Source organism: Dipodomys ordii, unplaced genomic scaffold (genome assembly GCF_000151885.1).
Source record: "Dipodomys ordii isolate 6190 unplaced genomic scaffold, Dord_2.0 Scaffold34, whole genome shotgun sequence".
Lineage (NCBI taxonomy): Eukaryota > Metazoa > Chordata > Mammalia > Rodentia > Heteromyidae > Dipodomys > Dipodomys ordii.
This window is the reverse complement of record NW_012267250.1, coordinates 16,070,264-16,095,228: the sequence shown is the minus strand read 5'-3', so window position 1 is coordinate 16,095,228 and position 24,965 is coordinate 16,070,264. Positions and strand designations below refer to the sequence as shown.

The window sequence follows — 24,965 nt, the reverse complement described above, 5'->3', positions numbered from 1 at the left end:
ACTAATGGCAGGTAAAAACCTAAACAAACTATTCCCCACCAAGGAGTTTCCTTATCTTCTGACCAGTGACTGTGTTACTAGGGAGAAATGAGCAACTTGGGAGAAAGAACAATAGGCTTGACTCTATATATCAGAATTATTCCAGGGGTACAGTATAGATTAGTTCAATAGTTGAAGCTTTAAGTATGTAATTACTTTCTTCCAACCAGGCAAAGAGAACTTTTAATAGACTCTCAGAACAGATCTAGAAATTTTAACACAGAGCAAAGCTTTAGAGGAGCCCTGCCTCCAACCAAACAGGGACAGAGAAACCACCTCAGGATGCATCAAGGTGAAGAAAATGGCAATTACGTAAATGTGGAAAGAGGGGATGGGGGGGTGCGCTTTAGAAATTAAAGCCCAACTCAGAAGGAAATAAGCTGGGGGACAGAAGGCATTGCTTTGTAACTGTCCTTCATTCTAGGAAGAAATCTACAAATTATCCTTCAAGAAAACAAAGAGTTCAGATTGGACAACAAAGCAACAAAATGAGACCAAAGACCAATGAAAGAAAAGTAGCAAATGGCACTAATACGGAACTAATCAATCATGGCAGGAATACCAAGAAGCATAACAAACATGGCTGAGAATGAAGCCTTGGCTTGAGGGGGAAAAAAGTCTGAGACAAATTTAGAGGACTCAGATTAGAAAAAGCCCAAGCCTGAAAGATCAGTGGTACTCCTCATGCAGAGAGCTGTGTTCGTCTGGCCAGAGATGACTGGGATGGCTGCACACTCAGAAAATCATATTAGCATCTGCATAACATAGAAAAGATGTGGGAATGAGAAGGCTCAGAAAGACCTTCATGTGGGGGAAAACAAACAAAAAGCACTATATTGGAACTGCTAGATTCAACAATATATATATAAATGCTGCAGCAACCCTTCCAAGTGAAATAACTTAAAAGCTTGCCAAAACATTAAACTGTTGTTAGCTACCACTGAACTGAAACAAAGAAATATACCAAACACTAAAACAGAGAAAAACCCAGAATCCTACAAGATAAAGTATCTGCCAAAGCTAGATGTTTCCCTCAGGGTACCAAGCCTGAAGATGCCTGAACCAAAACAAGGTATAGTGAGGGCCTACTCAAAGTTAGAGTCTAATAAGGGACGGCAAAAACTACCACACTTTTCCATGTGCAAGAAATAAACCTCACAAACACAAAAGAAGGTTTCTTTTCTGAACACAACACTCAGAAGAAGAAAATCTCTCAAAAATATGCAAAATGTTAGTATATAATGTGAGTGTGATATCTGAATTCACAGTGCCTCCATGGTACAACATAGCAAGGGAAGATGGGCTTCAACTAGTTCCAGTGTGGTAGCAATTTCCCGTACTTCACAGCAACTAGAAAAAGTAATTAAAAAAAAAAAAGTGCTTTGGAAGAAAGTAACTTCAGTCTGTAAGTTACCAAGAAAAGGAGTGGCTCATATTGCAATAAATAAATAAATAAACAGCACAAGTGTAAGGAAATCCACCCAGAGTGAAAAGCAACAGAATCAAGACAGGTAAGGCTCATGGACCTTGGAATTATCAAACACTGAATATAAAGTATGTGTAATATACTTAATAAATGAATATAAACCAAAGAAAGGGATTGTAACCAACCAACTTAAAAGAATTTTTAAAGTGAGTTCTCAAGAATAAGAAGCAAAACCGGGTGTCAATGGCTCATCCCTGTAATCCTAGCTACTCAGGAGGCTGAAATCTGAGGATCACGGTTCAAAGCCAGCCCAAGCAGGAAAGTCCATGAGACTCTTATCTCCCATAAAACACTAGAAAACCGGAAGTGGCACTGTGGCTCAAGCGGTAGAGTGCTCATCGTGAGATGAAGAGCTGAGGGATAACGCACAAGCCCAGAGTTCAAGCCCCACAACCGACAAAAAAAAAAAAAGAATAAAGAGCATACCATATGAAATTTTAAAGCTTAATGGAAAAACCAGAATAGATGAAATTGAAAAGAGAGAACTCATAAAACCATCTACATATTATCCAGCTGAGATGCTCCAAGTAAAAGGCCATCTTTCATCTAAGCCATGCCTGCCCCAGCATCTGCTGCTGAAGAACACCTGTGCTTCTACCAGTCATAGTTTTCATGTTATCCATTTTCTCTGGCTGCTGTCAAATATAATAATGTGTGTTGGCTCTTATGAAGTACCTCTGAGCCTCTCTTTTCTACTTGTTTCTCTCTGGATTATTGTTAGGTGCCTTGTGTGGGGTTTTTTTTTTTTTGGGGGGGGAGGGTGGAGGGAGGAAGGTGTAGATGACAAGAAGTGGTCTGTTTTGTTTCCTAAGTATAACTTTGAAATCATATAAATATTTTACAGAGTTCTAACTCAACCAGAGCTCCTTAGAAAAAGGGTGATTCTAGATCTGGAGTAAGATAATCCTGAATATTTTGTCAAAAAGAAAGAAAAGTTTTCAAAGACTATTTTGACAGCTGAGTTGTTAAAAAGTACTTTGGAGCCAAAATGGAGACAATCCTAGTGGCCAAAAATTAAATACTTTGAACATCATGCAGACTGATCACTGCAATGGCCTCAAGCACACGGTGCCTATGATTTTCTCTATGCTGGACATGTATGTGAATTATTTCCAGTTCTGGCACTCATAATTGCTAATATAAACACCCATGTACATACATCCTGATGCACACATTTTTTTTTCTATAGCTTATCTGGAGTAGCCAAATTTCTAGGTCACAATTTACTAGGTATCTTCAATTTAGTAGGTAAGGCCAAATTGTTTTGTGGCTATTTGATCTGTGACCTCTTAAAGTTTATAAAGACACTAATGACAAAAAACAAAAAACAAAAAACTTGTGCATTATCACCATCTCTGTCCATGAGTTATCACATTTAGAGAGTAATTCATTGCCAGATTAGTGATGGTTCAGTTTCTCACAATTTTGGAATTTTGTTTTGAAAATAAATGCCAGACATACTACTATTGTTAGGTACCGAATACTTGATTATGTTGATTTTCATGGTGAAATGTAATAGTAAAATTAAAAAAAATTCTTGCTGTTAAAAAACCTAAAATAACATTTTTGTCTTCTAATGGGTCCCCCATAATTAAATATGAAGACTTTATTATGATTGTAAAGTATAAGACAGGGTCTCTAGGCTACCATACTCAGCACATTGAGTCAAATCTAAAGCTCAGTTTGTTCTAGAGGAGGCAATATGACATAGTAGTGACAAACCTAAGCAGAAGTTCGTCTATCATGGGTTAGGAAAACTAACCATGTCTACTTGAAAAAGCAGAGAACACGAACTCCTCATGTATGTCCAAGACAGAATGATACCAACTATATCAGTCAGTTTACAGCAAAATAATCCACTTCTGGCTCAGGAAGAGTGAAAAGACATTAGAAAGACTGCTAGGTGGGTCGACAGAACTATAAACATAGAGGTTGTGGAATAGGGGTGTAGGTGAGAAAGAATGACAGGGGGAGCAAAAGAAGTGGAAAGACAGAGCAAAATGCTGACATTGCTGGTGTTCTCTATACCATCCCAGCATCTTTATGGAGATTTAAGTATTATAAAGAAGAAGGGAAAAAAAATGTCTAGAAGAATATACACCAAAATGCTCATGTTCTAGATTACAAAATTTCAAGTAACATTTTAAACTGTACTTTATCTCAATCTTTCTACAATAACACATCAATTACTTGTAATAAAATAGTTTTAATGGTCTTCAATTTAAGGTTTAAAAATGTACCATCATTTGATGGTACCCACAAATACTTACACACCCACAGCAATCTGGGCCCCCATTGAACAGGGAGCAGCTCATCCTCACAATTTCTGCTTCTAGCTTACGTAGTCCTGGGAAGACATCTGGATGCAGTGGGTTACTCCATGCAAAATTTCCATAAGCCTGTAAAAAAAATGCAAGGAGATGCAAGGTAAGAGTATTACCTTGCACAGAATAAAGCCTCATGCACTAAAAGTCTCTAGGTATTAAGCCCAATGCTAGAAATTAGAAAGAGAAGATACTATTTCTCTCAGAATTAGAAAGAGAAGAAGATTATTTCTCTCAACTTAAAAATTAAGCCCGGTGCCAATGGCTTTCACCTGTAATCCTAGACCTGAGGAATGTGGTTCGAAGCCAGCCAAGGCAGGAAAGTCTGTGAAACTTATCTCCAAATAATCACAGAAAAAGCCAGGAGTGGCACTGTGGATCCCAAGGTAGAGTGCTAGCCTTGAACAAAAAGGAGCTCAGAGACAGCACCTAGGCCCAGAATTCAAGCCCCAGGACTCAAGCCCCAGGACTGACACAAAAATTTTTTTTAAAAAGATTAAAATATAGTGGAGGGCTGGGAAGGTGGCTCAGTGGTAGAGCACTTGCCTTGCATGCTCAAGGCCCTGGGTTTGATTCCTCAGCACCACATAAGAAAAAAAAGCCAGAAGTGGTGCTGTGCCTCAAGTAGTAGAGCACTAACCTTGAGCTGAAGAGCTGAGGGACAGCGCCCAGGCCCAGAGTTCAGGCCCCACGACCAGACCCCCCCCCCAAAAAAAAATATAGTGGAAGAGACAACATCAAATCTTATAATGTAGCAAGGTAAGTATAAATGTAGTTAAAGGTGGACTATAAAGGTGGACCAACGGACCAGTGTGAAGTCACCGTTTTGCCTATTATTCCTAATTAGATGTGTACACAGTGCTAAGGGACACAAAGAAGAAATAGCTAACACCCTGAGTACTTCGGAGGTGTCTGTTTAGTGGAACCTTGAGAAATGAGTTCAAATTTATCATCTAGAACAGGAGGACCAACAAGACTGAGCATAAGCATTTATTTAAAAATGGCAGAATACTCATTTACAAGGGGAGGTGCAGGAATAGTTAAAATAAGATAGGAGGAAAGAAGCTCATGAAGGAACTCATATGCAAGCACATGAGAACATGATTAATATAGATCATGCAAACTTGTGAAAGACTTCAAGAATAACCAAATTTAGCCAAGCAGAACCACTAATACTTAGTAAGGTACATGCAATTTTATAATTATAGACATAAAGGCTTTAAGAATCAAGAGTCAAGTCGTTATGTCGAAAATGAACTTTACAACCTTGTTGGGGGGGGAGAATTGGGGGGGTGGAAGGATGGGAAGGGATGTGAAGGGGAAACAAAGGAGGAGGCAACAATGCTAGATAAGAAATGTACTCATTGTCTTGCCCATGTAATTGTAACCCCTCTGTACAGTATTTTCACAATAAAAATATTAAAATTTTAAAAAAACAATAAAACAAAAAAAAGAATCAAGAGTCAATTCCTGATACCTTGAGCTATGTGATTTGAGGCTCTCCCCTGAATCTCCTTTTCGAACAAAATTGTCCTAGCATCAAAAATCTCAAATGACAAGATACCCCTTTATAGGAGACTGCCTTCTACATGGGCCTTGTAAAGCCAACAAGCATAAATTTTGCTTTTATACTGAGAAAGCATTTTTAAATACTATTATGTATATTTACTATATCTGCACAAGAGAAATCTTCTAAACCTGTTTTATATCAACAATAAGCTTTCCTGAAGTTAAAAAAAATTACAGAGGGAAGGAAGAAAGAGTGCAAGTAAACTGGCACAGAGCTCAAGCATCCAACCAGCATGACACTCACCTGCACCAGCAGCTCTGTGAGCTTCTGCTCCCCACTGTACACTGTTCCCGAGGCTCTCCCTTCTTGCCAGAGGACATCTGCAGAGAAAGTCAAGGTCACTTGGCCAACAAGTGGGTAACTCTAAGACAGTTAAGTTCTAATAAAGAAGATAAACCCTCTGGACACAGAAATTGCGTAGAAATCCAATGTCATTCTTAATATTAGATCTAGAAAGAAAATTATTTCAATAAAGCTCTAGAGGCAAAATAAAGACAAAAGATTATGAACTAGTGTCAACCACAGCATGAAAAGTTCAACGACATTAATAGTGTAACAAAGATAAAAGCTCATTTAATAAAAACTATGTAGCTCAAGCAGCAGAGTACCTGCCTAGCAAACACAAATCCCTGAGTCCAAACTCCAATATTGCCCCCAAAACCCAGTATTTTAATATGATCTTAAACATGCATGTGTTTGTGTTCATAAGAGCAGTAATAACTAACATTCATTGAATACCTACTATATACCAGATACTATACATTCCGATGTATGATCTCAATCACTATAATCATTCTTCTGATGAAGCAGAAATTACAAAAAAGTAAATATTCTTCCTAAGATCATAATTTAAGTGGCAAAACCATGCTGTGATTGCATAGGTTATGATTGCATAGGTTATGCTCTTCAACAGTAAGCTATCTGGTATACTTCTCCTCATATGAGCTCATGCTCCTATGTGCATATACTATACAAATACTACTAACCTTTTGAGATAGATGGTAATTAGATAGGTAGGTAAATAGGTGGGTGGGTGGGTAGGTAGACAAATATCTCTCTGTAGGCCTAGTTACTGATGTATACAAATGTATCTATCTAGATATATGTCATCTGTCTTCCTCTGTTTATGATGGAATGTGATTTTTTTATTTTGTGGCTTCATAAAAATTTTACAATATTGACATCTATACTTTACTGTATTATATATGTACTTTTTAAAATACAAATTTATCTGTTTTATTCATATTGACAAAAGGAAATGGAACCAAGTTCTACTGTTTGAAATCTACTTTCTCTATAGATGAAAGATATATCAAAAAGTAATTTTTACAATATGAGATTCAGTCTTTGAAACAGGAACAGGACATCCTGAACACAGTAAGCACCAGGGATGAATTACTCTTAACCTATGGGAAACACAGAATGATAACAAGGAAAGAGAATGCCTATACCAAGCATCTTACCCATGGAGCTGTATTCCTTGAGTTTCTCCAGAACTGCAGGTGCACTCAAACCCTGGGAGGGCAGAGCTTTCACATACTCTTTGTCCACTTTCAAGAATGACATGTTCTTGCTGATATCCTCCTTGGCCTTATTCAACTTTTCTTGGATCTTGAAAGTTATAAAAAAAAAATTCTCATTTTGATTTTTTTGATTATTTGTTTTGCCCATCCTGAAGCTTGAACTCTGGGCCTGGACACTGTCCCTGAGCTTCTTTTACTCAAGGTTAGCAATCTACCACTTGAGCCACAGTGCCACTTCTGCCTTTTTTTGAATAATTTAGTGGAGGGAAGAGTCTCGTGGACTTTCCTGCATAGGCTGGCTTCAAACCACGATCCTCAGATCTCAGCCCCTTGAAAAGCTAGAATTATATGTGTGAGCCACCAGCACCTGGCTCCTTTTGATTATTTTAACAAGAAGATGAACCTGAAGTACAGAAGTGCAGAAAAACCCAGGTATAAAATATTCTAGGGAACTATGACATCTCTTTCTTAAAGAGATGTGAGTTATCAGAGATGCACTCCATTTCCTCATGCCCCTTTCCTGACATGGTTTTAGCTGGTTTGCATTTTCTGCTTTAAGTGCTGATCTGAGTGGAATATTTGGCCCCTTGTATTGCCTAAGCAGCAGTTGTAGTGAGCCAAAGAGACAAAAGGTAGAGTCATGAAACCAGCCAAGCCACAGTAAAAGGGATCCTGTTCAATGTGCAAGCAATAAGCAACTTCAACCAACATCCAAGGAGGTCCTATAAAACTCCTTCTGGACAGCAAGCAGAGATGTTAGGAAGAGCCAGGGTGACTATACTGACCAGGTACTGTCTGACCCTGAAATACAAGGGGGAGCTAAGGTTCTTTCTGCTACATATGTTATTAGTTACGATTATTTTTTTTCTATCTTCCTAGCCACAGCTTCTGAGTGTTCATCCTATCTCTTTCTCTGATTCAACAGGTATTTACATTCTAACACTCTCACTCTCTCAACATGGTATTTGCTACATAATTGCTGAAGGCCAGGCCACAGATACATGGTAAACAAACTTAGGTAGTGAGATGCATGATGAAAAACCCCTCCTGGTCTCATGAAGCTTATTTTAGCATAAGAGACAGAGAGGAAGTCAGGTAATAGAAAATGCTACGATAAAATGAGAATGTGTAGACCAAATTGTAGAGCTGAAATTATAAAAAGCTTGAGTGGAAAGTGCAGAGAGAAAGGCTATATGTCATAATTAGTGTATGGCAAGATGCTGTGGCTTCATCAATGTATTTGGTAATGTCTGATGCCCAACATCTTATTCCAAACAATGTATGATTAGAATACACCAGAATCTTCTTAAACATGGCCTTCAATGAGACCACAGGAAAGCTACTCCTGGAAAGCTCACCATCCTTGCTTGTCCATGCTGTGTTATGTTGATATGCCATGGACATGGGTATATTACGTTGTAAATTAAAAATTCTGTGCATACACTGGGTTATTCTAAATTTTAAAAAATTAAAATGAAAAGTTTACCAAAAAGGACAGCAAGTACTTTTTCACCCCCCAATTCTTACCTCTACATTACCCAATTTTAATTTCTTAATAGTACTTATTTCAGTGATGTCCTTTTTTTTTTTTTTTTGCCAGTCGTGGAGCCTGAACTCTGGGCCTGGGCGCTGTTCCTCAGCTCTTCAGCTCAAGGCAAGCACTCTACCACTTGAGCCAGAGTGCCACTTCCTAGTACTTATTTCAAAACGATATTTATATGCATTTGTTTACTTGTTTACTTTCTGTCACTTCTACTATCAATTCCACAGGAGAAAGAATATGGTACTGTTCACCACTTTCTCTTTAACACTCAGAAAAGTACCTGACATCAAGCAAGTACTCAAGAAATATGTTCACTGAGCAATTGAAATGTGAGTTTATATATATACAGACAGAGAGAAACACACACACACACACAGAAAATACCATTCTGTCTTTAAAGATTATCCGATCTCCATTTTTCAAAAGCAGATTCTTAGGTTTAAAGGGTTTCCAATTCTATTATCTTACAAATTTTATCTCAAAAAATCTTAAAACTGAAGGAAAAAAGTGAGGTGGACAAGATGAGGGAAAATTCGGGGAAGACTCAGGAAGGTCCTAATTTCCTTTGTCATAGTTTGTCCTCCATATTATATCCCTTCACCCCAGGAAAGTGAAGGCAACAGTAAAAGAATACTTAAGCAAGTAAAGTTGAGGGACAGGGCAGAATACTGGGGCAGATAGGACACTTCCTGAGCCTGGCAAGAAGCCTGCTTGGCATATCTCCACCTGAGATATAAAAAAAAAGAAAACCACAGAAGAGAGATAATCTGAGTATGACAGAGGGCAGAGAGGACACTATGGCAAAACAGGCACAAAGAGCAAGCTCTAATCAGGAACCAAAGCTGCCTGCCTCCTGTGTTTGTGACTGTTTTTCCTGTAGCACAGCCAGGCTCACTCTTTAACCTGTCCACTTCTCACACAATATATGCAGTATAAATATTTGCTTTACAGAAACTTTACCAATCCCTTATTCCCTAGGTGCCCCACTCCACCAAGTAGAGACAACATAATTGCCTCCAAACATTGCCAACATACATTCTTCCCCTTAAAACTATTAGTTATAACAAACAGAAAAAGGCATGGCTCTAGGAGTGAAAAGACCTTTGAAGATCCCACCTACCTTGCGACCAGTAATTGGCATCTTCCTGATGACTTTAAAGAATTTCTTTTTAAACCTTGACCATAAACCTATGAGAAATAAGTTTCTATTAGTCCTATGAACTTCCAAGAATGTGACCTGATCATCAATAGTGAACAGAGTAAATTATATACTCAAACACTGCTAAGAAAATAAATTCTTTTAATCAGTCTTGCTTGGTTTTTTATTTTTTATTTTTTTTGTTAGTCGTGGGGCTTGAATTCTGGGCCTGGGCACCGTCCCTGTGCTCTTCAGCTCATGGCGAGAACTCTCCCTTTTGAGCCACAGCACTACTTCCTGTTTTCTGTTAGTTAATTGGAAATGAGAGTCTCACTGACTTTCCTGCCCGGGCTGGATTGAACCTTAATACTCAGATCTCAGCCTCCTGAGTAGCTAGGATTACAGGCGTGAGCCCGCTGCACCCAGCTTTTATTTTGTTTTGCCACTCCTGGGGCTTGAACTCAGGCCCTGTGCACTGACCCTGAGCTTCTTTTGCTCAAGGCTAGCACTCTATCACTTGTGCCACAGCACCACTTTTGTTTTTTTCTGTTTATGTGGTACTGAGGAATCGAACCCAGAGCTTCATGCATACTAGGCATGCATTCCCAGCCAATAAAATCTATTTTTAAGTGTTTTCACCATGGGGAAAAAAAGGATATGTAAGTTAATGAATATGCTACTTAGTCTGATTTAGTCAGTCTATATCATACACATCCTTCAAACATCATGTTGTACATCATAAATATAACCTTTGTCAGTTAAAATTTTTTAATTTAAAATAACAAGTGTAAGTGTTAAAAACAGTTCATGACTTTTCATAATTCACAAATTCCTCTCACAGACCCAATACTCATGTAACCCATGATTATTGTGATTAAGATTACTATGCCCATTCAATTATGGGGAAACAGGCTAAGAGAGATTAGGGTGCTGCCCAACACACCCTCAGACATCTAGAGTTTATCCTCCCCAACACATCAAGCTAACTGCTGCTGATACACTGTAGACAACCTCACAGTTAAAACCAGAATCCAACCGTTCAGGAGCAAGCCATGAGCTGATGATCACAGAATGCAAGCAACTAAGGAAGGCAGTGCCCCCGAGTGCGACCAGCTCTACCTCTAGCTCCCAGATCTAGCTCAACCACTTCTCCACTTTCCATATTTTGTGCCAGAACTACTCTCTCCCCTCTCAGGAAGGGATTCAGAGGTTAAAGCTAAATTTAATACTAGTCCAGATTTCAGCCTCCAGTAAAATATACTAAGCACTACAGGATTGTGTTCAGTAGCTCACAGCATACTTCTACTTGAGTAAGATGCTGGAAGAAAAAGGTGAGTTTATCAAAATTGTCACTAATCTTTAGAGAAAAGATATCCTTAATTATGTCTGGAATTCAATTCAGAAATTATTTTGTGTGTATATGTGAAGCAAAAGGAAATTGTTAATATTCAACAACTTTTGTTGGGGGTGGGGAAGAGAGGAGGGTGTCTGCACTTAGGATCTCCAACTTGTTAGGCTCATATGCTACTACTGGAGCTCCAGACCTGACTTTTGCTGCTCTGGTTTTGAGAAAGGATCTCAAAACTGGCTGTTAGTCCTCTAGCTGTCACACAAATTACCCCTCAAGCCAGCTAGAATTACAGGTGTGAGTCACCATTACCACGCAGTATTCAACAGTTTTTTACCTTTAGAAACTATACTCATAAATCAGGCACCAGTGGCTCATACCTATAATCCTAGCTACTCAGGAGGCTGAGAACTGAAAACTGAGTTTAGATCCAGCCTAGACAAATCAAGAGATTTTAATCTCCAAATGACCAGCAAAAAGCCAGAATAAAGGTGTTGGGCCAAGTGGTAGAGTGACAAAATCAAGAGCACAAGGAGCTGAGTTCAAGCCCCAGCACTAGCAACAAAAAAGGAAAATAAAAACAAACAGTATCCTACATTCATGTTCAAAGTGATTCAGACTGACACAAATATAAATAGACAAACAGTATCACTTAGTAAGAAGATCATTTGGTAAACATGTATTCTTATTACTAAACAATACATATTATTAAAAACAAACCAACTAGGCTGGGAATATGGCTTAGTGGTAGAGTGCTTGCCTTGCATTCATGAAACCCTGGGTTCCATTCCTCAGTACTACATAAACAGAAAAAGCCAGAAGTGGTGCTGTGGTTCAAGTGGTAGAGTGCTAGCCTTGAACAAAAGAAGCTCAGGGGCAGTGCCCCGGCCCTGAGTTCAAGCCCAGGACTGGCCAAAAAAAAAAATGACTTATGGTTCATCCCAAATAGTTTTATATGGCACATCTCATTAGTATCTTTCTGCTAACAGTTTTCTCCTGGAAAGCTAGTATCAACAGATAAGTAAGCACCAGGACCTAAGATGGCCACACTTCAGCTAGCAGTTAGCAAAACAAATGACACAGTGAGCTGTGAGAGTAAAGACAGAAGGAAATTTCTGAGCCAAAAAATGTGGGAAATTTTACTAATCCACTTCAGTAATTCCACAATATGTACATATTCCAAAAATCAGGTTGTATAGAATAAGTACAAATTTTATTTGCTAATTAAGTAAAAATTTTAAGATGCAAATACCTAAAAGTAATACTAATCATAACAAATGAATAAAATCTCAACAGCTCTAACTTGAATGATTTGGTTTCATAAATTTATCATAGTATACAGAATGGCTGTTTCTAGGGGTCTGGAAAGAAAGGGGAATGAGAATGTTTTTTTTTTTTCCCCCTTGTCTGCCTCTACTGTTGTTAGTATGAGGCAGGGTCTTACTATGTTGCTCAGGCTGGCTTTGAACTTTTGGACTTCCTACCTCAGCCTCCTGAGTGCTGAGATTAAAGGTATACATATATAATGATGCCTGGCTCAGATTTTTTTGTCATCTCAAACTAAAACTGTGTCATTAAACAAAAACTTCTAGGATGAAGGGTAGTGCTGATTGTACAACAATGGGAATTTACTTAATGCCACCAAACTGTATACTTAAAATGGTTAAAACTAGGACTGGAGGCATAGGTCAAGTGGCAGTGGTGTAATACAGGTTGAGCAAGTGCAAGGCCCAGAGTTCTAGTGACAAATGTTTAAATCCTTTGTAATGTTACTGCCTTCTCATACCAAGGAAGTTAGGCCTGACCCACTAGTAAAAGTGGGGAAGGAGTACAGAGTAGAGTTACAGAAAACCCACCCCCAACTTCCACTACTGGATTTAGGTATAATTAAACAAAACTTAAGCAAGCACAGCCTGTGGGGGCAGAATAATTCAAGGCCACATTCCCCCCCAGGTCTCCAGGTGAGGAGGAGGTAAGGAGCAAGAGAAGGGCTTAGACCTCCGGAAGAGTGCTAGATTTACAAGCAGATCAATAAGACTTGTCAGATGCACTCCCTGAGAATGGTCTCCTCCTTCCCATGTCTATCTTGCTCCTGACTCACTACCATTGTCCCTTGACTCCAAAGGACAGGGACCCTGTCCTACTTATGCAAACATCCCCAGAGCCTAGTACATGTTTGCACACAGCAGGCACACAAACAGTGCGGAGTGAGTGCTGGCCCAATATCACCTCATCATTACTGAAAAGGATGGCCCAAAATGAAAGCAATGAATTTCTGCTCCATAAACAACTATTACATTCTAGAGAGGATACTGGTCCTGATGAGGCTTTATACATACTAAGACATCTGTAGACCCTAACAATGACTAATTTGGGGAGCTTTTATAAAAGCTGCAAATATGCAAAAGAAAAATCACTGTAAACAATCATTACACATGAGCCCTATTATAATTTTACCTACATGAAGACAAAATTCCAATTGCCATTTAAACTAAGTTTTAAAACGGAACCCAACAAAAGGCAAGGAATTAGTTCAAACCAATTAGTCATGAGATCCAAGACCAAGAGACATTTACTCTACTATACTTTCACAGAATAGACAGTGTACTTACTCTCTGGCTGGAAAACAAACTCATACACCCAGACTACCAACAGGGTCCATGCAACACTCCATGCAATCAGTTGCCAGGGCTCATATTTGGTGCAATGTCCATTGACATAATTCTTGGCTTTAGTGGAATATGCTTCCAAAATCTCGAAGTAAGGCTCAAAGGCCTTCTAGAAACACAGGAGAAAAAGAACAGAAACATTACACTCAGAGAGAAAAACAAAGGTCTAGTCTGTTCTTCAATTCACACTTTCAAAGGCAAGGCCATTTCACAATATGGTCCACCTCAGCATTAATCTTATCAAAGCCCCATACCAGTTGCTCCCATATAATACTACCAGTTACAACCTATGAGGACTTTGACATGCTTTTTTATCTTCTGCTTATTTTGTAAAATAGAGGGATACACTTGATCATGTCAGCCCTAAAGCTTTTATGTGACTGTCAATTTACTCTGGCAGTCCTCAAGATGAATCTCTATAAAAACATATACAGGCCCATCATACACAAATGAAGTATGAATGCCATTTCTCTTCTTCATTTGAATCTTCCATTCTCTAAAACAGCCATCTGCAGACCAGTCATATATAAGTAGTGAATATTTCAGATGATGCAAACCAAACATTATGTTACAGCTACTCACCTCTCCTGCAAAATAGTCATAAAAATACTTACATTGTGCAAATGAAATACGGCTACATTCCTACATAATTTATGCTCACTGAAATCAGAAGTTCATATAGTTCTTCCATGTCACAAAGTATCCTTTTTTTGACATTTTTTTAATCTAGAAATCAGCTAACTGCCAGTGGCTCTCACTTGTAATCCTCTCTGGTGAGATCCAGAGGCTCGATCACATCTGAAGCCAGCCCAAGCAGAAAAGCCCACAAGACTCCATCTTAAAGAAGCAAAAAAGCCCTGCTCTGGTGGCTCAAACCTGTAATCCTAGCCACTCAGGAGGCTGAGATCTGAGGATCACAGTTCAAAAACAGCCTGGGCAGAAAATGTCCTCATAAGACTCTTATCTCTAATTAATCACTCAAAAACCAGAACTGGAGATGTGGCTCAAAGTGGCAGAGTACTAGCCTTGGGTAAAAGTGGGATAGCGCCCAGTCCCTAAATTCAAACCCCACAACCACCACCACTACCAACAACAACAACAAAAAAACTCAGCAAAAAGTGGGGCTGAAGATGTGGTTCATGTGATAGAATACCAGCCAAACAAGCAAGCTGAGCAAATATGAAGTTCTGAATTCAAACACCAGAAACACCAAATTAATATAATAATAATAATATAGAAAGCATTCTTATTTCTTAGGCTATAAAAAAAAAAAAAAAAGCAGAGGATTCATTTAGCCCCCAGGCTGAAGTTTGAACAATCCTTACTCTAAGAATCAACTTAACTACAAAAGTCAGGGGCATTATTTATCATTATTGCATACCTCTCAATACCTGACACAAACAAGATAAGGAACCAGTAAAATTACAAAAACTCATCTCTCCCTTTAACATCTCAAGTAGTCACTTGTGATAAGCTTTATATGGAGCAGAGCTTATCACAATTTCTTATAGTCTACTCATCTACTTCTTATCTCTCTGACTACACAGTAAGGTCCTTCTATTTACCACCCCCATAGCACTGTGCAAAACTAGTTTCATCTGAGAGCTTGTTATTCAATTCACCTTTCCAACATTTTTAAGACACTAAGTTGGGAAGCACTCAGGTAAATGTCACAGGTCCATGTCCTTGCTGAGTGTGTCTGTACACATATACGTAGGTGCATCATACATAAAAATGACTAATCAGAACTCTTCAGGGAAAGACTATAGGAGGAGGCCAGTACATACTAAAAGAGTACTGAGGGAGGCTCTAAAATTTAAGCTAAAGAGAAAAAGAAAAAAGGTCTCTAGGCAGGAGAGTTAAAAGAAACAAAAAGCATACCAGATGACAAAACAACAACTGCAAATGCAAACAGAGATGGGAATGGGCAAAGTTCCCTGTGCTAAGAATAAAGCTACATGGGGGCAGGACCATTTTTTTCCTTATCCAATGCTAAGTCCCAATCACATAGCAGAGTGCCTGAACAAAATGTATACTGAACACAAAGCTGGGCAGTGGTTGACAGTGCCTGAGTAAATGAGGAAACAAGTCAGAGAACTTAGCCTGCAAAAAGGATACTAGGTACATAGTAAAAATGGGCTTGATAGGAATGGGGGGAGTGGCTCAAGTGGTAGTGTGCCTGCCTAAGTGTCATGTACTGAGTTCAAACCCCAGCACTGCCAAAAAGGGGGCAGAGGGGAGGAAGAAAGGGAAGAGTTGAGAATGTAACTCAGTGGTAGAGTGCTTGTCCACAAGCATACAGCCCTGAGTTCAACCCAAAGAACCACACAAAAAACAAAGTGAAATGTAGGGGAAAATAATGAAGTATAAATTTGGTAGAACTTTTTGTACAACAATTTATTAGCATTTACCAATATTGTAAATGAATGCTCATTTTGACACAGAAATGCTAATTGTCAGCTCCTACAGATGTGCACAGAGACATATCAAGGAAATTCATCCCGATATTCTTTGTAATATAGCAAAACAAAATTTAAAAAAATGTCCACCCATACGAGAAAGGCTAAACTCTAAATACACAGTATTTTATGTACCCCACACTGTGAACCACTAAAAAGAGAGAGGACAGACTATATTTTACACGAAGCATTTTCCATAACAAAACTGAACAAAAGGAAGCAAACTGCACAATAAAAAAAACATAGATAATTGAACTTTTTTTTTCCTTAAAGATAATTTTGTACTAGATGGAAACAGGAGTGTAGATTATAGAACAAAATTTTGGTTGCAAGGTTGGCTAGAAAGTCCAGGGAGAAACACTCTAGAGATTTTAAAGAATAATATGGATTTCAAAGATATTTGTGGAGGCAAACAGAATTTGATAACTTATTAGACATGAAGTTAACATAATATAGATAATTCCACATTTTCAAGCTTAAGTTCAAAAGACTAGTAATGATGGTACCATTAACTATGGTAATACTAGAATAGCTAGGGAAGCTGAGAAAAAATAACATGGCTTGAACTGTGATGTCTTAGATATCCATCTGTACCGCAGTAGTAGGAATGTAAAAACTTAGGAGGAAGACAGGTGCTAAGCAAATGCATTTTGAATCTTTCATGGACTGAAGGCTTATATTCCCCTAAAACTTCTATGGTAAATCTATCGCCTAAGCTTATGCTATTAGAAAGTGGAACCTCTGGGAAGTGATCAGAAGATGAAAATGCAGCCCTCATGGATAGGATAGATAGTGCTTTAGAAGACACCTCTTTTTCCTAGGAATAATTTGTTTGGCATTTTGTTATAATGGCCCAAATGGACAACAACAATACCCATAGTAATTAGACTGTGGTAAAACACAATTAACACAAGGGAAGTACTGGATCCCATGAGGGCTGTCCATGGAAACTGCCTATCAGCAGCACCTCTGCCACCAACAAAGTTCTTTGAGACCATTCCCGAGAGCCCATTGTTGCCATCAACAACTTCAATTTTGCAAAGCAGTGGCAGTTCCAATGGAAACCTGGCCAAGACCAGAGATTTCTGTCATCATCAAAGGTATGCCATGACTTCCATTAGCTAAAAAGTCACCTTGTGTTACAGCTGTGGTCAGACTCTATAATTAAGCAGTGTGGTGTATATGCATGGAAAGAATCATCACTCCAATCAGCTTTCCTTCTGCAGACATTAATTTCAAATTAAAATTAGAAAGTAACAATGTCAAAAGATGTCTGAAGACATCAGCAACTCTTCAAAGCATTGACTGAAAAATAACAGAACCAGTATTAAAGTTAGCCAAGGACCAGAAAATACAAACCAATTTTTAAAGGCCTTTAAATAATATATGAAGACATTCTTCATTAACATTATAAAAATTAAATTAAGCAAGCATACATGTTTTTGTTATTGGTTTGATTCTTAATACAAGCCCTGGGATTCAAACAAATACTTTTAAGAAGAGATATAGATTAGATATCTGTAAGTTTTCTAAGTCCAGAGGCAGAATAGTATGTTTAATGTAGTTGGGTGGGCCTTGACAATCTTATTGAGTCAGCATCTAAGTGATCACAGAAATTTCATCTGCTGGCATCATTCTAAGTCCCTCTAGGTTACCACAAATAACCTAGGCTCAGTCCCCAATGAAAAAGCACCTTACCACACCAACACTCATTGTGCTCATTGGGCTCTGGGTGATACAGCTTTCTCCTTGGAAAAAAAGGGATGAGGCATTTCTGGGGGGCCTTGACAACAGCACAAACCCCAGAATGGGCCCTGATGCAATTCTCAGCCCCTGGGAAGCATAGAATCTAGCTGCTGAGGAGAATCTTAAGTATCTAGTGCAACATTCTCACTTTGTAAGCAGAAGCCAAAGGGAAAAAGGTGTGCCTAAGCTCATTCATATAGGCTTGTGAGAGAGCAGAGCTCAGGAATCTAAGCCTCCTGACTTGGTTTTTTTCTCAAAACTCCAGTCCCTTTCTTCCTCTCACATTCTTCACTTCTAACACAACTGCAAGATTTAACCCCCAACAGTTTTCCCAGAAGAGTAGAAGTCTAAATTTTAAAGCAGGAATGGCAGGGAATGGGGGAGAGACTGATGAAAAACAGTTTTACCCAGTACTTAGAAGAGTCTTAAGATCATTTAAAGACCCAGCATCACTATCCTTACTCTATTTCTGTCCTAAAAATAAAAAAAAAAACAAAGACTGTGGTTTTCTTTCATAAAGTACACAAGTACACAAACACTATTGTCTTTGGTGACTCAAATAGCATTAGTGTTATCAGCAAAAACAGATCACAAGCCCAAAGGAAAAACTCCCTTGGGTCATTAAAGAAGAAGTGACAATTGAGCAACAAAGCCAAACAGCTATTCCAAGCAACCAGTAGTGATTATGACAAAAATGTTTGAAGCAACAGATTCATCATTTCTTAGGAGATCAAGAGCAAACCACACACTTCCTCTAAAATTCTACTATGTTGGTCAAGATGCCCAGAATCTGAGAGTTGGTCTCAAGGAGTTTAATGATCAACAGGTTCCCTTCCAAATGTACCTGGTCAAAGTCAGAGCTGTCTGTCACTAAGTACTATTCCACACGCACTTCCAGGTTTACCTGCTCAGCATCTAGCACTGGAGCACTAGGGCAATGCACCTTTCTACCACTAAGATAGTTAACCACCTGGCCTCAGAAAGGAGACAAAATGCCTTGTTTCAAATCATCAGAAGTGCACTCATGGAAAATCAAAGCCTTTAAATGCATAAAAGCTGATGGGACAAGACTACTAACAGTTTGTTTATATCAAGACAAGGCATCAAATAAGGACAGATGCCGATTCCTTTAACAATTCCAAGTACTTGTAAAATACATCAACAGGTACTGGAGGGCTCTTAAACTAGGAGAGAAGAATAAAATGCATAAAACTGAGTTTAGTAAGCAGAATTGCTATGAGCTGTAGAGGTTAACAGTAACTACAGGGTTTGCAGGTAAATACACTATCTAGCCAAATGGGCAAGAAAAAAGAGAAAACATATTCAAGCATGACCCTGGTGTCTAAATAAACTGCACCATGAGTTCCCAAAGTCCCCCCAAATAAACAACTAACTGGCTTTCTGTGCAGGCACAGAGAAGCTATCTTTCAAAGCTCAAAAGAAAGGCGCTATCCTTTAAAGACAAGAATAGAGTTCCTTAGATAACAAGCAAGATCTATTGAAAAAGTCACCTATTCCTCCCAAAGGAAAGTCTATTCCTCTGAGCAATTGGAGAAGTGAGCTAAGTTTTTCCCTTTACACTCTTACCTTACTATTAGTATTATATATCTTTCAGAGTTAAAGAAAGCTAACAAATTTTTAACTTCTTATAGAAATGCTTTCCCTATAATAGTCCTGCTATCACAGACAGCAGTTAAGACATAGATAGGTACTGAAAACACATAAAACCTAAGTTGCTGAGACTACTTCCCTCGAGATTTCTGACACAGAATTCTGTGCAAAAGATCAAACAGTGGCCCATCCAAGTTCTCTAATAGACTTCAATGATACCAACACCTTTGGAAAGTCTGTCTTTCAAATCGAGACATCAGCAAATGACTTTTAAAAACTGAAATAAGCAAAGGAGGAATTTAATCATTGGAAGAGTTTCGGATGTTTTGATAACATGAAAGGCAAGTGTAGGCTACCTGATTCTGACCAGAAGCTAACTCTCTTATAAAGACATTTTAACGTTGTAGATAATTGATGGAAATGCAAACAAGTTTTCATTTGTAAACAAGCCAATTCTGCAAGATTGAGTAACAGTTCAGCTGATTCCTTCCTCAGTGAGGAAGAATCTAGTTTTGCTGCCATTTTGCATTTATTTCAATAGTCCTTACATAAAAATCCTTCTGTGGACTTCTTTTGAAAACATAATTATCTGTCTAAGTAAATTCAAATCTTTAGCGCCATCATTTTATATATATCTAGGAATCATATTTCCACTTTATTAAAACTATCTTTTAACAAAAGCTAGAAATTACAAAGACAACCCCTAAATTCCTGAACAAAAAATTTTGAAAATGAATTACAAAGAGTTCAGGACATATTCTACAGTCAATAACCCCTTCTCCACTGAATTACAGAGGTAGCCTTAGTATGTAAAAAGGTCATATTACATGGAAACACAACTGACTACAGGAACTACTTAAATTCCTCTAGGAAAGCTCTGCAATTACAGAGTGCAAAGATCCACACTACAAAAGGATGCCTGTTGAAAATGTTACAATGAGAAGGGGAAAAAAACAAGAGACCACATAATTTCATATGAAATTATTAAACACTTGAATGAAAGCACAAAAATCTATAGGCAGAAAAGAAACTGGTAGTCTCCTGGGACTGAGGAACCAGGGGGAAATAGGGAAGTGACTGCTGAGTACAGGTTTCTTTGGAAAATGTTCCAAAACTGGCTGTGGTAAATTGAGCACAGTGGTGCAAGCTTGTAATCCCAATCCCTAAGAGGTAGAAAGGAGGACTAGGAGTTTGATGCCCGCCATACACAGCAATTTTCAGGCCAGCCTTGGCCTACACAGAGATCCTGCCTCAAAAAAATTTTTTTGATTGTGGTAATGGCCAACACAGTTCTGTAAATATACAAAAATTCACTCAGTTACACATTTCCAAAAGCATGATGGCCTAGCAATCCCATCTGTGGTCACCAGATGTTTTCTCAGTTAAAGCTAACCATCTAAGATTCTTTGGATTCATTGGCAATCTCTCTCTCTCTCTCTCTCTCTTTCTCTCTCTCTCTCTCAGAAAAAAAGGTCTGCCTTTTTAAGTTCTAAAAAAATGGGCCAAAGACAGACATTGTAATTTCAGAAATACAGTGTAAAATTCTGAACACATAAAAGCAACCGTAAGTGTCTAGGTAACTTAGAAATTTGCAGATTATATTATAAACTAGATACAACAGGTATTAAGCTATGGGATTTTTTAGAAGAGTTTATGAACAGAATTACTAGCTAAAAGGATGAAACTTTGTAAAACTACATTTGCACTGGCAATTCCTGAGTATAGGAAAGTGAGAGGACAGTGACCTCTGAATCCTCCCTCCTTGGGTGGTGTGGGCAGGCAAGCTGGCTGCTCTGCACAATGGCAGTTGTGTGGTCACAGAAAGTCACCACTGAGAATAAAAAGCTTTGGCTGTACCTCAAGCCCTCACCTACAGGCTGTGGTTATTAGCACATTACTGAACTTCTACGTGACTGGATTTTGCTTGATTGTAAAAATAAAGAGTTCAAAAGAAAAAAAAGGTTGTTGTGAATAATAAATGAGAAAATGACTGCAGATAATAAAACACTTATTAAGTACTGGATGAATCTGAAATCACTGATGATAAATATTCCCTTTTATTCTTTATAAGCAGCAAGAGAAAGCAATCTTAACAGAGTCCAAGCCAAGTCATAAAGAAGCTGGGAAAAGCCTTAACTAGCTGACATCAGTGTTTATGTTGTATTTTCTTGCAGATAGATGGTGGTAATAAAATACTTCTTAGTAATGAGCTCCCTTCAGTTTGGTAAGAAGTATGCAAAGACAGCTCTTAACCTTTATCAATCTACCAAATCAATCAGAAGGTTTCAAGTGCCCTCTTACCTACCAAAAAACAAGACTAAACCAGTTACCTGCTCTGTTTGTGGATCATAAACTTGTATGTTTCAGTAACCCAAACAAATTGCTGTTGTCTACTATACGGTCATGACTCCTAAGAGAGCATGGGAAAATGTATTTAGAAAGGGCTAGCTAAGGGCTGGGAGATGTGGCTCACCTAGCTGAGATCCTTTGTTCAAACCCTAGCCCAGAAAAGGAAAAGATATATATGGATATATATTTATGGAAATAATAAACTTTCCCATTTTAGACCCATCTACTGACATGCAGTTTACAATAGTAAATTTGTTTCAGAAAGTTTCCAGAGAATATGCTTCTCTAATACTGGATGTAAAATGTAAATACACTACAAGTGTCACTAAGATTCTAAAATATCCCAGAGGGATAATGACTATGAATGGTGTTTCACAACTCTAAATTCACTCAACAGGGCCTAATAATATCAGTAAGAACTAAGGTTGATAAAGATCTATTGTACTCATAGATTGACATGTTGAATTGAAACCCTTCTGCACAACTATTTAAAGATATTTAAAAATAAATTAAGTAGAAACTGTGATGTTTCAAAAAAAATAAGCAAGGTTACTTTATTCCCATCAAATGTTTATTAATATTTATAGACTAGATAAACAAGAATATGTTAGGCATTGCTCTCTGGAAGAACTACAGAAAAGAAAGGGCTATTTCACACTTACAAAGTACCTATACTACCTCACAAGGAGTCCTCAATGCTCTCTTCAATGTGGTATGTAAACATCAAAAAATATTAATAATAATGCAACATTTGTTGCTCAAAACAAAATCCAAAAGTTATATATTAAGACAACCATAGGGCTGGGAAGGTGGCTCAGTGGTAAAGTGATTGCCTTGTATACATGAGGCCCTGGGTTCGATTCCTCAGCACCACATAAACAGAAAAGCCAGAAGTGGCACTGTGGCTAAAATGGTAGAGCACTAGCCTTGAGCTGAAGAGCTGAGGGACAGCGCCCAGGCCCATAATTCAGGCCCCACAACTGACAAAAAAAAGAAAGAAAGAAAGAAAGCAAACCATAGCAGGGCACTGGTGGCTCATGCCTGTAATCCTAACTACTCAGGAGGCTGAGATCTGAGGATCACAGTTCAAAGCCAGCCCAGGCAAGAATGTCCATGAGACTCTTTATCTCCAATTGGCCACCAGAAAACCGGAAGTGGTGCTGTGGCTAAAGTGGTGGAAGGCTTGCTTTGAGCTGAAGAGCTGAGGGACAGCGCCCAGGCCCAGATTTCAAGCCCCACAACCAACAAAAAATAAAATAAAAAGAAAACCAGGGTTGGGCACCAGTAGCTCACCCTGTAATAGTAGCTACACAGAGGCTGAGATTCAGAAGATCACAGTTCAAAGCCAGCAAAAAGCCAGAAATGAAGCTATAGTTCAGGTGGTAGAATACCAGCCTTGAGCAAAAATGCTAAGAAACAGCACCCAGGCCCCGAGTTCAAGCCCTATAACTGGTGTGTGTGCGCGTGCACACATGCACATGCACACACACGCGCACACGCGCGCGCACACACACACACACCTACTACTTTAGGTTTCTCTGTTACATAAAGTTAAATCTAATCCTATCTGATACCGTGATTTGGAAATACAAGAAACTTTCTAACAATGCCATCCAATAGAAGGAAGTACCTCCCTAAGAAAGGATTCAGGACTCAATTTTGCCAGGGCACTGTGCAAAGAGTTCCTATCAGCAAGAAAGTTAGGACTTCAGGCTTCTAAAAGCCCTTCAGGAAAGCAATTAAGATTCTAAGACTACTTCTGGGACAGAGCAGCTCTGGGCTTGCCAGAGTTCTGGCAACAAAGACTCTGCCTGTGAATCTATGCTTCTGGTATGACCTTTTCTGTAAGAATTCTATCCTATCCATTTTCAAGATCTGTTCAGGCACCATCTTCTCATTTGTGCCTTTAAAAACTAACTTGTACTCAACTTCAACATGCTAGGCATTCTCCCTTTCTCTTCTACATTCCCCATCCAACTTTTTCCAATTCTGCCATGTGCCTCATGAGGCTGACCTGTATGAATTAAATCTACGCTGCTTTCCAGCTGGGTTGGGCAGATGCTTTGCTCCAGTCAGAAATGAGAGGATGGGAAATCAGTCTAATTTGCTTCCAGCAGGCTCACTGCTTCCGGTGGCTACTTCTTCCCCACCCCACCTTTAGCTAAACTTTCAAGGTTCCAGACAGTATTCGCTTCCTGGCCCTCTCAAGCCTGGGTGATAAAGGCTTGCTGGCTGATGGATGGATGTCCTGCCATCCCTTCAGCTTTCTTCAGGCCTGCCCAGCCTTGGACAGGCCCTTGATACTCTGTCACACTGCTGGAGAGTGCCAGATGACTGACACAGCCTTCCCTACTCCTTCCCAGATGGCTCCTATCTTCCCCTCATCCCACAGCAGGATTTTTCTCAGTAATTGGACTCTGGTATGTTTACACACACACTTACTACAAATCAATTCCCTATGGAAAAGTCTTAACCCCAAGCTGCCTCTCAACTCTGCTACCTCTGTGTGCAAACTGTATGTAATATTAGATTGAACAAAGAAAGTCTAATTAAGAAAGCAAATGTTACTAAAAATTCCTGACACACAGATTGCAAGCTAAGTCAGATAATGGGGTTTGGGGTTTCATCTATTTATAACTCCACTTCTCTTTAGCAAAAAAGGCTGGATAAACTTAGTTTCAATTCATTTATACCATGCTCACTCTCTAATGGCCACTCAAATGTGAACAAACATGTCCCAAAGAATTTCCCTTTGCCTTAATCTTACAAACAAGAAACCAGGCTCAAATTATAGAAATGAGCTTTCAATGTTCATCTTCAAGCTTACTGCTTAAATACCACTTAGGATTCAGAAAGAAAGCATTCTTGACTTGGAAAAATTAGTTTTAGCCAAAATCCCAAACTAAGTGAGGTTTACTGTTTTCAAAACATGGAAAGAGTACTGAAAAAAAATGTTGAAAAGTATTTGGAGGAGGCTGCAATGCTTGGTAAGAAATGTATGCATTATCCTGCCCATGTAATTGTAACCCCTCTGTACAGTATGTTCACAAATAAAATTAAATTAAATTAAAAAAAAAAAGAATTTTGCACTAGGGCTGGGAAGGTGGCTCAGTGGTAGAGCATTTGCCTTGCATGCATGAGGCCCTGGGTTCGATTCCTC

At 38.7% G+C, this 24,965-nt stretch overlaps 1 protein-coding gene across 3 annotated transcripts in view; it reads right to left on the bottom strand.

Annotated features, from left to right (window-relative positions):
• Positions 1-24,965, bottom strand: part of Sgpl1 (sphingosine-1-phosphate lyase 1) — a 42,054-nt gene that overhangs the window by 11,133 nt on the left and 5,956 nt on the right. For all 3 annotated transcript variants that reach the window (XM_013017205.1, XM_013017206.1, XM_013017207.1), the window contains exons 3-7: positions 13,584-13,749; positions 9,606-9,673; positions 6,883-7,030; positions 5,663-5,739; positions 3,796-3,924 (exon numbers count right to left, since the gene is read on the bottom strand). In XM_013017205.1, coding sequence (XP_012872659.1) covers positions 3,796-3,924; positions 5,663-5,739; positions 6,883-7,030; positions 9,606-9,673; positions 13,584-13,749 — 588 coding nt within the window. The remainder of the gene's footprint in view (positions 1-3,795; positions 3,925-5,662; positions 5,740-6,882; positions 7,031-9,605; positions 9,674-13,583; positions 13,750-24,965) is intronic.